At 35.8% G+C, this 17,458-nt stretch overlaps 1 protein-coding gene across 2 annotated transcripts in view; it reads right to left on the bottom strand.

Annotated features, from left to right (window-relative positions):
* PIGK (phosphatidylinositol glycan anchor biosynthesis class K) overlaps nt 1-17,458 on the bottom strand; it is a 122,266-nt gene that overhangs the window by 78,376 nt on the left and 26,432 nt on the right. Inside the window, exons 4-8 of one of the 2 annotated variants that reach the window (XM_081491865.1) lie at nt 17,136-17,271; nt 15,358-15,469; nt 13,178-13,274; nt 9,474-9,591; nt 9,148-9,258 (exon numbers count right to left, since the gene is read on the bottom strand). In XM_081491865.1, the coding sequence (XP_081347991.1) occupies nt 9,148-9,258; nt 9,474-9,591; nt 13,178-13,274; nt 15,358-15,469; nt 17,136-17,271 (574 nt within the window). The remainder of the gene's footprint in view (nt 1-9,147; nt 9,259-9,473; nt 9,592-13,177; nt 13,275-15,357; nt 15,470-17,135; nt 17,272-17,458) is intronic. The other variant, XM_081491866.1, reaches the window with a different exon arrangement.

The raw sequence follows: 17,458 nt of genomic DNA, 5'->3' as shown, positions 1-17,458 counted from the left end.
AATAGCCAAGTCTGTAAAGATGAAATTAGAGCTGCTCTGGACTGCAAGAAGCTGAAGCATAGCCTCCTCACTATCCATCCCTGTCCTGCTGCTGTGAAGCTACATAAACTATTCTAAAAATCTGGTACCTTTCTTAAGTTATCCATAATGAAAACCATGAACCCAAAGCACCTCAAGACACCCTAGTGCTCCAAGGAATAGTCTGAAAACTACAACTTCATCCCTACACAGATCTCACAATAATTTTTAGGTCAATCTTATTCCCGATACTCCACACCAGTGAACGGCCAAGGATCCCTACAGGACATTTGGTCCATGTCAAAGGTCCTTAATATTTGGTCCTGTTCAAAACCATCTGGCAGGAACCAAATATGTTCATGGACATTTGGACAAGCCAAATTTCAAGGACCCTTTGCCATGGACCAAATGTCTCATGGACATGTTGGACAGGACCCCAATGCCAGACGCACGTTCATTCACTCAGCAAAGCATAAAAAGTGCCCATTATACATATGTCATATGGTTACCTTTCATAGAGGATACAAAAGTTGATAAGACTTGGGTCTTCAAGTCTAGTCAGAGATGAATAAACATAGCAAGGTAGGAAAAAAAGGTAACAGGTTCTAATTCAGAAAAAAATAAACTTCTAAGTGTTTGAGGATAAGAAAAAAGAGGGAGTGGGACTTAAGCTATTTTTTGAAAGAAAAAGGAAGATTACAGATGGGAAACAAGAGCATTTCTTATAAAGGAGCAGCTGTAGAGATGTGTGAGGCAAAGAACCCAACTTGGCAGAAGACCAGGCTATCTGAAGGAAACCATTATAGGTCCACTAGTAAAGGCCCAGAGGCCACAGCACTTGCCCACCTGTGGCAACAAGACCATGTGCACAGGTAATCCCCAACACGACAGGAGAGGGATGGGGAAGGGCAGAGCAACTCTAATTTATGGCACACAGTGTTCCAAGAACTGTGCGAAGCAGTTTGTAGATATTCTCATTTAAGTTTACCAATAACTTTGAGGTGTACAAAAAGTATTATCTCCCCTTCAAACTAAAGCTCAAAGAGCTTAAGTAATTTGTATAACATCACAGTGCCTTCCAGATTCAGGAAAGCAATAATAGGAAATAAGAAGAGCTCATGATATAAATTAAGAAGCAAAGGAGGAAAAAATGGGTAGAGGAAGGCTAAGAAAGTGAAATGTCAAACAAGGACAAAACAGATGGAAGGCTGAAGAAACAAAGTAAAAGACAAAATAAACAAAGATAAAATTAAAGTTCTAGGTATACTGAAGGTATTCCTGTGTGAACAACCTGGTGGGCTTTGTTAAGTACACAATAAATATTTTCTTCCTTGCTGCTAAAAAACAAACAAAAAACATACTTTCACTTTTTAAAAAAACTGAATTATAACTGACACAATTACATTAGTTTCAGATGCACCACATAGTGATTTGCCATTTTTGTACATTACGAAATGGAAAAGTCTAGTTACAATCTGTCATCAAAGTTATTAAAATATTGACTAAATTCCCTATGCTATACATTACACTGCTATGACTTATTTACTTTATAACTAGAAGTTTATACTTCTTAATCCTCTTGACCTATTTCACCCGTGTCTCCCCTTAACTCACCCATCTGACAACCATCTGTTTGCTCTGTCTCTATGACTGTATTTCTGTTTTATTTTTTAGATTCCACATATAAGTGATAGCATACAGTATCTGTCTTTTCTCTCACTTATTTCACTAAGCATAATACCCTCTAGGTCCATCCGTGTTGTTGCAAATGGCAGAATTTCATTATTTTCTTTGGCTGAGTAATATTTCATTGTAAATATATATATATATACCACATCTTTACTCATTCATCTATTGGTAGAGACTTACAGTTACTTCCATATTTGGCTATTGTAAATAATGTTGCTATGAACTTTGAGGTGCATGGGAGTGTTTTTCCCTATTCTGTATTCTTAGTTCCCTCACTGTAAATTAATTTAACAAATAAGCAAGCATGGGTTTATTTCTGGACTATTTATTCTGTTTCATTGTTCTCTATATCTGTTTTTGTGCCAGAACCATACTGTTGTTAATTACTTTTTTAATTTGAAGATATAACTCTATCAGGCCAATTCACGAGTCAGGCAGCATTCCATCCAGCAACTGAAAGGGTTCTCCGAGGGGTTGTACAAAATAGGTTTTCATAGGAAGAAAGGCAAGGTAGCTATTAGCAAAAAAAAAAGAAAATTCTTTTTAGGCCAGGATATCTTCCTTTTGGCGGGGGGGGGGGGGGGGGGGAGCAGTAGAAAGGCAAGAGTTTTATCATGCAAACTGCCTCTGCGGTGATGGGGGATAAAGAAAGACCACAACGTTTTTTGCTTAATTTCCATGACACCCGGAGATGCTGGTTCCAGGTTCATAAATTTTAAGTTGGTCATACTTCTTCATTCCATTTCTGACCTCCCAGTCTTAGGGAGATCATTTGCTTGGTGGTCAGCAGCTGTGAATATGAATTTAAAACTTCTGAGAAAATACAACCTGCCATGGGGATTACTTTGATTATAAGCAGGATTATCCCTAGTGCTTAGAATGCACTTCAGAGTCATGGTCCCCAATACTCAAACCAACCAAAGACCCCATTGAAGGAGTTAGCTTTTTAAGCCAACTGGCTTGCTCAGCAATCTGATGTAACGGAGTTTCACCTTCCACAGAAGTGTCAATCCAGGTATAGCAGGTAATACCAGCCATAGCACAGACACTTCCTGGTTGACCTAAAAGATACTCAAGGACTATTCTATTATCAAGAACAACTCCAGCCACAGCCTAAGAAAGCTTTCTGGGCAGCTAGTGCTTTCGCAATGGGTTCTGCAATACTTTCAAGAGTTACGGAGAGGCTTCTGATCATATTCTCATTTTTATTTACTCCTAATCAGGGAAACTAGCCCTACCAAAGGAAGCAATTTCAAATCCTAAATGCCTGCTGGTAGGTCCTTTCTAGAACAGACAGGGGCACAGTTAGATAACCTAAAAGGTATTGTCTGCTTATATACCAGTCATCTAGGCATTCATAGACCCAAGGAAAATAACAATCACAAACCAAGACAAATCCTATCAGGGCACAAACTACTTCCACTTAGGTGCCACTGTTAATGGATTTATGTGCAAGTTCTGTTGCTTTTGCCCGTTCAAGCCAATGGTCAGTTAGATTTTCTCCTAATCTGAAATAAAAAGTTGTTCTAAATACCACAGGTTATCCCCCTAAGCAATGGCTTGGGAGATATGGATGACGGTGTTATCTTTCCAGGTCAATGCCAGACTAAAGAAGGGAAAGCAGAGAAGAAGAGCTTCCAGTTAAAGTATGAAGTATCGATCTGTCATCATGGGCAGAAGCAGTCTACATCAATGTGAGTTATTTCTCTTTCTTGTCAGGTTGATTCGGAGGTCTCCAGCATTTGGACAGGACCAGATGTCAGGCAGAATCCTCCTTGGCTGTGAGATGTGTACCCAAGGCTAAATACCTCTTAGTTTTGCAGCGGTGTCAGCGGTCAGAAACACTTGGTAAGGTCCCTTCTGATGGGACTCAAAGGCTGCCTTTGTTCTTGTGCTGTGCTGTGCTTAGTCTCTCAGATGTATCTGACTCTTTGTGACTCCACGGACTGTAGCCCGCCAGGCTCCTCCAGCCATGGGGATTCTCCAGGCCAGAATAGTGGAGTGGGTTGCCATGCCCTCCTCCAGAGGATCTTCCCAACTCAGGGACTGAACCCAGATCTACCGCATTTCAGGCAGATTCTTTATCAACTGAGCCACCAGGGCAGCCCAAGAATATTGGAGTAGGTAGCCTATCCTTTCTCCAGGGGATCTTCCCAAATCAGGAATCGAACCAGGGTCTCCTGCATTGCAGGTAGATTCTTTACGAGCAGAGCTACCAGGGATGCCCGCCTTTGTTCTTAGTGATTTCAAATCAAAACGATGAGAGGAAACTGGAAACGTTAATTTGGTGAGTCATCGTCATCTGAGGAAACTAAACGAATCCAGGATCCCCTTTCAGTTTACAGGTACATAACAAGACCAGAAAGACAATTAGAGTCCACTATCTATAAAGGTACAAGTGTAATTTTTCTCTCTATGATTACCCCATTTTTTAAACCAAGATAATCATAGTAAAACTAATTTGTCGGTATTAAACTTGGCCTGATTTTTACAGAAGTGCAACAAGAATAATGACTGACCATGTAAGTTCTTTTTTAAGATTGCATCGCTGGAACTTTGTAAGCAAAGTACCAGGTTGATTTTTCCAAGCAGTTTTCTTGAAGCTGTCTGGTCATATCTGATTTGATGTACATCTCTCTCAGATATAAAACATTCCAGACAAAACAGATTAATACAGTCAATGTTTCTAATTGTGTCCTGTTACAAAGAGAATGAAAATAAGAATATTCACTGAGAGTTTCTGAATTTGGGGGATCAGATAGGAAGAAAAAGTAAATGTTTCATCCTTGTTCACCAAGGTATATCTTACCAAGCTGTTGACAGCTTAAGGGAAAAGATTTCTTTAAATCTGGAAAAAAACATTAAAGAACCCACAATACTTTATAAACACAAAGTCATAAAAATTAAAATCATCCTTATCAGTTCATTCAGCCTCATGTTATTGATTCTTGTTCCTCTTGAATCCAGTTTTTTTTTCCATTAGTTCTTGCAACCTCGCCTGAGGATTAAGGGTGATAGGGACAGTGATAATTCCAAGAAACTCCAAGGTTTTCATTAAAGTTCATATGATTTTCCCAAGGAAGTGGGTGCCTCAATCACTAGAGATTGTGGAAGGTATAGACACAAGGTACATCCTTACTAATAAACCCAAATTTATCTTAGTTCTTCTACAATAAGAAAACAAGGCGACTTCCCTGGCAGTCCAGTGGTTAAGACTCCATGCTTTCACGGCCAAGGGCCCAGGTTCAATCCCTGGCTGGGGACCTAAGATTCCACATCTTACAAGCTATACAGCGTGGCCAAAGAAAGAAAGAGACCCAAACGTATGTTCAATAATTCAATGGTTTAAATAATTCAATTGTTTAAAGAGCAATTAAACAATAACATATTTACTTAATTGCTCTTAACAATTATTTAGATTACTTAGGGATACATCATACCCAGTTATTTTTCTTGCAAGCCTAGTGCTGATAATTCTAAAGAGATGTTTGTTTTAACCAACAACCTTAAACTAGCTTTTATTTGCTAAAAATATCTTAGATCACATAATTTTGAAAAGCATTTCAGTTAGTTTCTGTTAACATTTCTGAGAATTTCAGAATGCCCAATCTTTATGAGCTTGAGGTCACACTAACTAAATAAAGCTCTTTTACAAAATAATTTTGCAGTACCATCCAGAAGTTACACATACAAATGCATATCTACAACATAAATATGTAGATACACATAGATGCAGAGATCTTATAGTTAAAAACATCAGTGAAAAACACACGTAAGATTTTTTTTATCTGCCCAATCTTCAAATATTTCTTCCCCCCGTTTTTTTTCCTGATGAGAAATAACTGCATTTCAAAGAACGGATCTTAAGTCTCAAAGAAGATGGGAATAGGAAATCTGTATCACAAAGACACAGGTTAAGTGCAGAATAATTCTGTCTCCAAAGTCCCAATATCTACAAGTACTTTGAGATGAAGAGAAGAAGTTTTGGGACTCACAAAAAGGAATGACATCCACCAACCTGTTGCTGGAATGTTTCTTTCCCTCTGGGTATATATCTAGCTTAGGGAATAAGGCCAAAATAAATTCTTACTAGGCGCTGAATATTTTCAGTTCCTCTAAATGTTTAAGGAAATAATTTAGCACTTTACCCAAAAAAATCCCTGTTTCACCAACTTTGCGAGGGGCCCATATGGGGCCATTTTAGTTGATGTTGAAAAATGTGCATAGGCCCTTAGGAACAATTTCTTTTCCAGTGTCCCAGTTGTTCACAACTGAAACACTGATCTCTGGGCCAATGGTTTGATAATGAACCCCCAAGAAGGTGAAATCGGGGAGGCTGAGGCATTGTTTTAAATATCTTTTCTAGGTTTAATTTTTCATTAGACTTCTGCAAGGACTCTTCTAGTGAAGTTATTTTGAAATTCTGAAAGCTTTTGGAGACTTCTGCTTACTAGTTAAGTCAGGTATTCCATTTGGTTTGTTTGACTTGGGAACCCTTGTTTTTAAGGGTCCTTATTAAGTGACCTTATAGTGTTAGGACATTCTTCCTAACATAATTCTAGGTTGATTTTAGTAAAGCTTTGTCATTTTGCTAAATAATTGCAGCTTCCAGGATTCATAACTCTTAAATATAAAATAAGTAGGTGTGCTGGAAGACAGTGTGCTCAACTATTTGGACATAAAGGATTACATTTCTTTTAGCCAGACCTTTGGTTTTCTAAGAGCCAAACTAAGACCTAAAGGGACTTGTGGTGGGGTTGGGAATGATGGGATGTTTCACAGTGTATCTTGTTGCACTGAAGTTTTCTTGAGGTTGGCAGGTGACCGAGATGTCAGTCTAACCCTTTCTGTGACCAACTTATCCTAACATGGGCGTCCCTGGGTTAAGTGATGACCCTTCTATCAACTTTTAAATGTCTGACCTGTACCCACCAATCTTTGCAGTCTTTTGGCTTCCAAGATTGCCATGAACAATGGCCTTTACTTCAGGTGCACATTAAAAGAAATGCACAGTAACTAAAAAGAGAAAATTGAGACTGAGGAAAGGTCTGAATCAGCAGACCTCAAAGAATGGGGACTGCAGACTGATGCCAAGCAAAAGGAAAGCTGCAGCTGTCACTAGTCATTCTCAGCAGGGAATCTAGGAAAGGATTCCAGATGGGGAGATACATATTAAACCGACACAGTTCCCAATATGGAATCTAGAGACAGAATCAAGAGACTAGTTTTCCACTCAAAATAATGAACTGTGGAAAGCCAATTAGATCATAAGCTCAAACACACGAAGTACAGAACTCAACCAAAAGGAACTTACCAATGGCCCTCGGAAAGAGCAAGAAAGAGAACAAACTCAAGAGAGTTCACAGGGTGCCATGCCTGTGTTTCCTGCTGTCCCTGAAAGCCACTAGAAGTTCACTTCAAATCTCATTGCTACCACCTGTTAAAAACTAAAATTCAATGAAGTAAATTCGAAAATGTTTTGGGCTTTATTAGATGATTCATGGGCAGATAGCATCCCATCTAGCAACTATAAGAGGGCTCCCAGTACCACACTTGTCTTGACTACTATAGCTTAGCAGCATAGTTTTTTGAATTCAGGGAGTGGACATGTCCAACTTTGCTCTTTTTTCTCAATGTTACTTTAGCAATTATTAGGGTGGGGTCTTTTGCGGTTCCATACAAATTTTAGGATTAGTTGTTCTATAAAAAAAAAAAATGCCTTTGGTATTTTGATAGGGACTACATGAAATCTGTAGATTGCTTTGGATTTTGGAACATTTTAACAATATTAATTCTTCTAAATCAGAATCATGGATTTATTTTCCTTAATTGTGTCATCATCAATTTCTTTCATCAGTACTTAAAGAGTTTTCAGAATACAAGTCTTTCACTTCCTTGGCTAAATTTATCTTTAGGTGTTTAATTCTTTTTGATGCAATTGTAAGGGGGACTGCTTTAATTATTTCTCTTTCTAATAGTTCATTAGTGTGTAGAAATTCAATCAACCTTTGTATATTAATCCTACAACTTTACTGAATGGTAACATTTTTGTATTCTACAACTTTAGTTCTAATGGTATTTTGGTGGAGACTCCAGGGATTTCTATAAAACGTCTGCAATTAGTGACAATTTTACTTCTTTCCAATTTGGATGCCTTTTACTTCTTTCCTTGTCTAATTTCTGTGGCTAAGACTTCCAATACTATATTGAATAAAAGTGGCAAGAGTGGGCATCCTTGTCTTGTTCTTGATCTTAGAGGAAAAAGCTTTCTCTCAGCTTTTCATTGCTGAGTATGTTAGCTATGGATCTGTCATATATGTCCTTTATTATACTGAGGGATATTCTCTCTACACCCACTTTGCTAAGAGTTTTTATCATAAATTGATGTTGAATTCTGTAAAATGCTTTTTTCTGCATCTATTGAAACGATCATATGACTTTTACCAGTCATTTTGGTAATGCAGTGCATCACATAATTGATTTGTGAATGTTAAAGCATCCTTGATCCCTGGAATGAATCCCACTTGATCATGCTGCATGATCCTTTTTAAAGTATTGTTGGATTCGGTTTACTAGTATTTTGTTGAGGATTTTTGCATCTACAATCATCAGGGATATTAGGTTGTAATTTTCTTTTTTTGTAGTATCAGTTCTTTTGTTTTGGTGTCAGGGTGATGTTAGCCTCATAAAGTGACTTTGGAAGTGTTCTTTCTTCTTCAATTATGTTTTTGTTTTTTTGAATAATTTGAGAAGGATGGGTATTAAACTTCTTCAAATGTTTGGCAGAATCACCTGTGAAGCCACCTAGATCTGGACTTTTGTTTGCTGGCATTTGGTGGGGAGAGGGGGGAATACTAATTCAATTTCATTACTAGTAATTGGTCTATTCAGATTTTCTAATTCCTCATGATTTAGTCTTGGAAGACTGCACGTTTCTAGGAATTTATACATTTCTTCTAGGCTGTCTAATTTGTTGGCATATAACTGTTCATAATGTTCTCTTATGATCTTCTGTATTTCTGTGATATTGATTATAATTGCTTTCTTTCTTTTCTCATTTTATTTATTTGGGCTCTTTTCTTCTTAGTAAGTCTGTCTGGCTAAAGATTTGCCGATTTGTTTATCTTTTCAAAGAACCAGCTCTTAGTTTCATCAATCTTTTCTATTGCCTTTTTAGCTGTTATTTCACTTATTTCTGCTCTGATCTTTATTATTTCTTTCCTTCTACTAATTTTGGGCTTCGTTCTTCTTTTTCTAGTTCCTTGAAATGTAAAGTTAGATGGTTAAGAATTTTCTTCTTTCTTGAGTCATGCCAATATTACAAAGAAATTTCCTCTTAGAAACTGCTTTTGCAACATTCAGCATAAGGAAGAGTACCCTAAAAGTACGAGGAAGGTTAGCACAGCTATCATGCTATAATCAAATCAAGCAAATACTTACAAGGTCATTCATATTAGTTTGGCTAGCTGGATTAATTTCCTCCAAAAATTTTAAGACATAAAATGTGTATCTATCCATAAGATGGACTCCAACTGCAGGATCAGGTTGATGCTATGAAAAAGCAAAAGGAAAAAAGTATGTGTCTAATAAGAGATATGATGATTAAAACAAAATATTTAAAATATAATCAAAATTTCCATCTAAGATATAAAGTCTAAGAAAAAGAAATAACATATATTTATAAAGCACATAAGTAATTTCAGAAATAGCTACATATTCCAACAACAATGCCATTTACAAACAGGAAAAAAAAAAAATGTACCTACCGAAAGTGAATCTTCTCCCACTTGGCTACTAGCTAAAGCCATTATGTTAGGAGAATAAAATCTCTCATACATAGATGCTCCTTGACAAGTATCAATAATAAATAGTAGCTCATTGTAGCTGAAAGAAAAGTGATAGTATCTTTGACATGAATCATGCTCTTAATCACATATTGATTAATATTTTATAATACTTCCATAATATGTTTAAGTCATATCTTAATCATTTCATCAGCTAAAAATTTGAGATTTTTCAACAGCATTCCCAATACAAATCTATACTAGAAAATTTAAAGGTATAATCATATCTGGGGAAATCACTTCAACAGAGTGCAGTGGTTGCACCACAAAGTGGCTGCCCAAACTCTTTTCCCTTCCCTTATCTATGACACATAACTCAGAGTCCGAACAAATGTTCAATTCAAAAAGCACTTCTCTGGCACTCACTCAGTCCTAGAAACTGAGCTAGTTTTAGGAAAAAAAAATACACACACACACACACACAAACACACATTATATATACGACAGTCACCATACTCAAAAATCTCAAAATCTAACTAGCAGACAGACACATAAACATGTAACGGAATCAGAATATGATGAGTATTACAAATTTTACTGAGGGCCTACAGCATGCCTGACACTAAGCTGGGGATGCAGTATAGTCCTTGCCCTCATGAGTGTAGAGTCTAACAAAGTAAAAAATGTTCCAAGAGCACTGAGAAAGAAACAGAGGGAAAGGCAGGTCACAGAAAGGTGATGTGTCTGGCAACAGCAGTGAGAGATGAATGTTCTTTAACAAAGAAAGGAACAGCTCATTCCAGCAGTGGAAAAAGCCTATATTAAGGTACCTAAACATAAAAACTATCAGTGTTTGGGGTAAAGGAATAGTATGGTGCAGTTCAGATTCAGAATTAATTTGGTAAAATGGAGAGAAATTAGTTTCAAAAAAGGTAGTGTGTTACTTGCTCAATCGTGTCCGACTCTTTGTGACCCAATGGACTGTAGCCTGCCAGGCTCCTCTGTCCATGGAATTCTCAAGACAAGAATACTGGAGTGGGTTGCCATTTCCTTCTCCAGAGGATCTTCCTGGCCCATGGATTGAACCTGGGTCTCCCACAATGCAGGCAGATTCTTTACCATCTGAGCCACCAAGGTAGGGCCAATTTATAAAGCATCCTGTGTGAAGTTTGGATTTTACCCTATAAATCTGAAGAAGCCATCAAAGGCTTTTTTAAAGTGAAAGAATAACATAATCAGCTCTACATTTTAGAATGAGCTGCCTTGCTGATGAAGATGAAAATAGGAAGCAGATAATATTTTCTCAGATACTGAATCTAGGTAAATGGCTAACACTACACCCCAAAAGAAAGCATGAAATCTTAATGATATCTAAGTAGATGATAGAAGGCACAATTAATATGACACATTTGTTCTGACACAAAAATTTGTGGATACTTCTGGGGATCAGGACCATCTAAGGTTATGAGAGGCAGTACAATAGAACAATTAAGAGAGTAAGCTTTGGGACAGGACCACTTAGATGTGACTCCTAGCACTAGCACTTAAGAGCTGTGCAAAGTTTGGCAAATTATTTAAACTGTGCTCAATTTACACACTTGTAAGAATGAGAATCATAATGTATCTGCCTCATGGAGTTATTAAAATTAAACAGAATAACACATGGCAACACAGTGCCAGTGCCTAGTATACATTCAATAAATATAGCTATGAGTAAGATAAAATCAGTACCAAGCAAAAGCTGTCTCAATACTTCTATATATTCTCCTTATGCTTATAAGTCAGTATTTAGAATATTTAACTCGTAGCATAGCTATGTACATATTTCTCTTTTCTGTTAGATTTTAAACACTTTGGAGGCACAGTAAGCATCCTATTCCCCTCTGTGCCATATGTTTAGAAGGTAAACCATAAGCATTTGTTGAGCATAACCAAGTTAAAAGCAGTTCAACTGATACTTTATTTTTTTAATTGATTTTTAATCGGAGGACAATTGCTTTACAATGTTGTATTGGTTCTGCCTTACGTTGACATGAATCGGCCATAGGTATACATATGTCGCCTTCCTTTTTAACCTCCTTCCCACCTCCCATCCCATCCCACCCGACTAGGTTGTCACAGAGCACCTGGTTGAGCTCTCAGCATCACAGAGCAAATTCCCACTGGATATCTATTTTACATATGGTAGTGTTTATGCTTTAATCTACTCTTTCAATTTGTCCCATCTTCTCCTTCCCCCGCTGTGTCCCAAATCCATTCTCTATGTCTGCATTTCTATTGCTGCCTCACAAATACATTCATCGGTACCATTTTTCTAGAATCCATATATATGTATTAATGTAGAATATTTGCTTTTTTCTTTCTGACTTACTTCACTCTGTATAACAGGCTTTAAGTTCATCCACCTCACTAGAACTCACTCAAATCTGTTCCTTTTTATGACTGACTAATATTCCATTGTGTATATATGTACCACAACTTCTTTATCCATTCATTTGTTGATGGATATTTAGGTTGCTACCATGTCCTGGCTGTTGCAAACAGTGCTGCAATGAACACTGGGGTAAGTAAAAGTTGCTCAGTCGTGTCTGACTCTTTGCAACCCCATGGACTATACAGTCCATGGAATTCTCCAGGCCAGAATAATGGAGTGGGTAGCCTTTCCGTTCTCCAGGGGATCTCCCAACCCAGGGATTGAACCCAGGTCTCCCACGTTGCAGGCGGATTCTTTGCTGAGACACAAGGGAAGCCCAAGAATACTGGAGTAGGTAGCCTATCCCTTCTCCCACAGATCTTCCCAACCTAGGAATTTAGAACTGTAGTTTTCTCAGGGTACATGCCCAGTAGTGGGATCGGTCAAATGGTAGTTTTGTTCCCAGTTTTTAAGAAATCTCCATACTGTTCTCCATAATGATTGTATCCATTTAGGTTCCCACCAACAGTGCAAGAGGGTTCCTTTTTCTCCACATCCTCTCCAGCATTTATGGTTTGTGGATTTTTTGATGATGGCCATTCTGACTGGTGTTGAGGGGATATCTCAGTGTAGTTTTGATCTGCATTTCTCACATGCTTATTAGCCATCTGTATGTTCAACTGCTAATTTAAATTCACTTAAGTCCACATGACAACTTTCATCTAAAAGAGTGCTTACTACAGATTACTAATAATATATCATTGTTAATGTGAGCTGCTACAAATTTTATACTAATACTCATTTCAGCATTTTTCCCAAAGAAGAAATAATATATTGCTATCACATGAAGAGTCCAAGAATGTGCAAAAAGTAAGAATAAATACAAGATAAGAAATAAATGTATGTTCACAATCCCCCTAAATAATGGGGCACTTGGTTATTAGGAATCTTATTTTCTCCAAAAAGGATGAGAAATAACAAGAGATATGATCTTAAAAGGTGAACTTTTTCCATGCTCTTTAAGAAATCTAAATAGTTCCTTTAAAAAGAATTCAGTTCATACTTCTGTAAAATATAATAAAACTACTACTATAATGTGTAATTGCTAAAAAAAAAAAGAAAATATAATTCAGTTCAATAGAAACAACAAACATAAATCTAAAGTTAGAAGAAGTAACATAAAAATAAGTTTAAATGTCACAAGATTTGTAAATCTACTAACCATGGAAAAATTAGGTACTAATTTATCTTATGAAAAGTAGTCATTTATTACCGTCTTTTCTGCCACATTTGTTCAAAAGCATCTGCAAGTTCTATGTTGGTAATTTCTTCAGAATCTTGAAATTTCAAGAAACCATTTCCACCATGTCCTTATAGGAAGGGTCAGAAAGATCAAACAGACACTTTTTTTAAATGCAAACTGCAAACATCTAGATATTAACATTCACTTCATTCATGGCAATATTTTAATATCACTTATTATTGTATACTCTAGGGTTAAAAGGACTTAATTTTTCTACTATACCAATTAAACATAATAATAATAGACTGTGTAGAATATAGTAGATATATATTTAAGAGCTTTTCTATCATTCAGTTTTCTAAAACAATATTTATACTTTTTCACTGGCTCCATTATTATGTCAGAAATGAGTTTCCATAGATAAACATTTCTCAAATACCAGGCAAACACTTTTGGTGAGAAAGGAGTTGAAGACACTAGCTAGTCCCTTAGTAAGCTAGCACTGTTCACAGTGTATACTTGAAATCTTGTAACTCTAGGAAATGCAGTTTTCACCTAAAAGATTACGTTTTTAAAATCATCAGCCACTATACTATGAGAGCTGACCAGAAGATCATGACATTCAAAATGCATGAGAGAGCCATGCTCTCTACCTGGATACAAACATTAGCTTTACTACTTAATGACTGTGTTACCTTAGGCAAATAACCTTTCTATGCCACAGTTTCCTCAGCTGTAAAGTAAGAAATGCCTGAGTAAGACCATCATTAGCATGCCAATATAGGCCCTTTGTGCAAATTTTAAAAGGTACTTCCCACTGCCTATCAAAGTAGAAAAGTCTATCTATTTCAGTGCCCTCTCAGAATATAAGCAGTCCTATGAGCTTAACAGTGGTTAGTATATGCCTTTGTGGGATAAAAAATATTTCCTCCCTCATTAGACACAACTCTATAGCAGAGCACTCACCACTCTAGTCAGACACTTATGTGCAGTGTACAACCCATAAGTCATACATGATAGCCCTGAAAATCAGCACCTAAATCTTTAGGTTGTGAGAATGAAATAGATTAATATCCACAATGATTAAGAATATTGTGTGGTGTATAGTAAACCTCAATAAATATTACCTATTACCATTTTTTATCATTATATTATCATAATTACAAGCCTTCCTATTACATAGGCTGGCAAGCTTTTTCTGAAAACAGCCAAGTAGTAAATGTTTTAGGCTTGTGAGCCATTTGGTCTCTGCTGCAACTACTGGACTCTGCCATATATTTTGACAATATTTAAAACAAATTTATATATTTTGAGAATATATAAAACAAATAGATGCAACTGTGTTCTAATAAAACTTTATTTTGTAAACAGGTAGCCCTTCCATGGGCCATGGTTTGCCAGTTCAATCTTTAACACTGGAATTTCTCCCATACCTGCAGTTATCCTGAAAGACTACCAACAGACTGAGAAAAAGTTTGGCAGCCTATGTAATAGGAAGGCTTGTAATTATGATAATATAATGATAAAAAATGGCAATAGGTATTGTTTATTGAGGTTTACTATACACCACACAATATTCTTAATCATTGTGGATATTAATTCATTTCATTCTCACACCTAAAGATTTAGGTGCTGGTTTTCAGGGCTATCATATATGACTTATGGGTTGTACACTGCACATAAGTGTCTGACTAGAGTGGTGAGTGCCCTGCTATAGAGTTGTGTCTAATGAGGGAGGAAATATAAATAAAACCTTTATTTAGTACATCAAATAAAGCCAAGCTATAAGACTATACCTTCATCCTATTTGCCACAGAAGAGTGAAAATTTCTTGTACATGTCAAGTAGACAAAAATCAAGTTTCCTGACTTCATTAACTCTGCTGGGTTAATTTATAAAGTTTATAAATTGACGGAATTCTTAAAGTTATAAATAAATGCACCATGATAAAGAAAAGTAAACCACTAAGTAAGAGTCACTCTCTTGCTGTATGACATCTAAAAATCATTCTGCCCCTGTTTTATCATCAGCTGATAAGTAATACACTGTTTTCAAGTATCACTTCAAGTTGTTACACATTATGAGAAAAGAGAACTTCATAACAAACTATTTTAGCCAAAAATAAGGTATTTAAATTTCTTTCCATGCAAATTCCTTTCTGAAAAAGAGTCAGCATATTCTATCATTAAATATCTAAATTGAAAAATTACCTGTCATATAAATAAGAATATTGCTCCGATCATCAGAAAGAAGACGTTTTGACCGAGGCGTGCTAGATGGAATCCTCCCAGTTAACACCCGTAAAAAATTCTCCACGGTTACCTGAGGAAAAAAATGAGAAAATCAGATGAAATAGAACTTGGGTAAACCTATCAATTGTTTTTCCTACTGTTAAAAACTTTGCTTCTTTTTTCTCTATGTATTACTCAGCATAAATTAAAAATAAAACTTAAAAAGAGAAATATAATTCAATTAAAATATATTTATTTAAATATACACCTCAAAATAACTTTGTTTCCATTCTTTACAAAATACTAAAAACCAACAAAAAACTAGTTTTGGGAAAATTAAGCTCATTATAAATTTTAAAAGTTCAAATGCTATACAAAGTATTGCCAAAAACTGAAAACAGATTATTAATCTGTCTTCACAGACAATTCTTTGGGAAGATATAAAATATAGAAATATAAACAAATTCAACAATATTATAACTACTGCAACTAGTACATATAACTACTTAGTCAATTCTAGATCAACAACAAAAGACAGGTCCATAATAAATCATAAAAATAAAACCATAAGGATAGATTCATAAATAACCCCCAAATTATGCATCTTTAATTCTTTAATGGATTTTGTTACTTAAATTTCATTAGAGGTAACTTCATTACATAAAAAAATTCATAACACTGCAAGCCAGATTTTCCAACCAGGAATTTCTACATCCCCAGGATGCTTTGAAAGATATTTAAGTTCTTGGAAGTATAATGCTAATTTCAAGTTATATTACACAGATCTAAATTTAAAAAGCAGAAAATCAACCCAGCTTTCTTGTTCAACTCTTCCCTAGGTGAGTATGTAAGTGTCTACGTGTGTGAGTCTGTGGGTGTATGTGTCAGTTGTTTGGTTTACATTTTCCAAAATGGTGTTTCTTTTAACAGGACTTACTGTTGGCTAACAAAGAAGGGAAGTACTTGGTCTACATTTTACAATGACAAAAAAAAAACAAGAAAAAGTCCAACATTCACAAACATTTAAGTGTTGAGCAAACATTTCTGAGTGCCTTCAGAGGGCTGTAAGAACTCAATAGGTATAAGACACAGAAGATACATGTCCTTAAGGAACTTGCAGCCTGGGAAAAGATATTAATTTCTTCAAAACAGGTCTGGGAACATGGGAAACTGTGTCTTACTTTTGGTAGGCTTAGTAAAAGGGGAAGGATTACTGAGGAAGACTTCATCAAGAAAGACTTGAAATGTTAAACATACAATCTATTAAATTTGAAATAAAGTTTCAAAGGCAGAAAATAAAGTACAGCGCCATTTTTTAAAATTTATTTTTAATCATGTGCATAAAAACACTAGAGGCATATTAAAAGTGGTTACCTTTAAGTAGTATCAGTCATTTTAATATTTCCATAATTAATATATTTACTGAAAATATAAAACTTGAAATTTTAGATCAAATATGAAAAACAAAGAATACACTTACTATAAAAGGAAGTTGATACATTAAACCTCAATAAAATAATACAGAAGCCAAGATAAAGTTGTTCTATCCTAGACACATATATGAAATTTTCATGCTGTGATACTTTTACTCATATAGTTTCCTTAATATGAACTCCAGAAACTGCAGATTGTCAAGGCTACAGTGACAACTGTACAAGGTTTAAAGAAAAAGAATAAGATTATTTTATTCTACCACTATGTTAAAGCTTAAAAATGAAAGCTACATTTCAAAAATGTTGCCACATTAAACATTTTACCTCATAACTTCTATAATCCACTTCTACATCATCTCCATACACATTCAGTTCCATATTCTTGTGACTATACACTGTAGCTGGTTTAGGATTTCTAGGGTTGCATGCCATATCATCTGCAAGCATCAGAACAATGTGGCTAGGAAAAGAAAATTTTAGTAAATATACTATTTCAATAAAACCAAAAAGTTTAAAAGATATACTTTATTTATGTGCTAAGTCACTTTAGTAGTGTCCAACTCTTTGCGACCCTATGGACTGTAGCCTGCTAGGTTCCTCTGTCCATGGGATTCTCCAGGCAAGAATACTGGAGTGGGTTGCCATGT

Source organism: Giraffa tippelskirchi, chromosome 5, assembly GCF_054371585.1.
Source record: "Giraffa tippelskirchi isolate mGirTip1 chromosome 5, T2T-mGirTip1v1.2.pri, whole genome shotgun sequence".
Taxonomy (NCBI): domain Eukaryota; kingdom Metazoa; phylum Chordata; class Mammalia; order Artiodactyla; family Giraffidae; genus Giraffa; species Giraffa tippelskirchi.
Note: the sequence above shows the minus strand (reverse complement) of the source record. Positions and strands in the feature narration are given on the sequence as shown.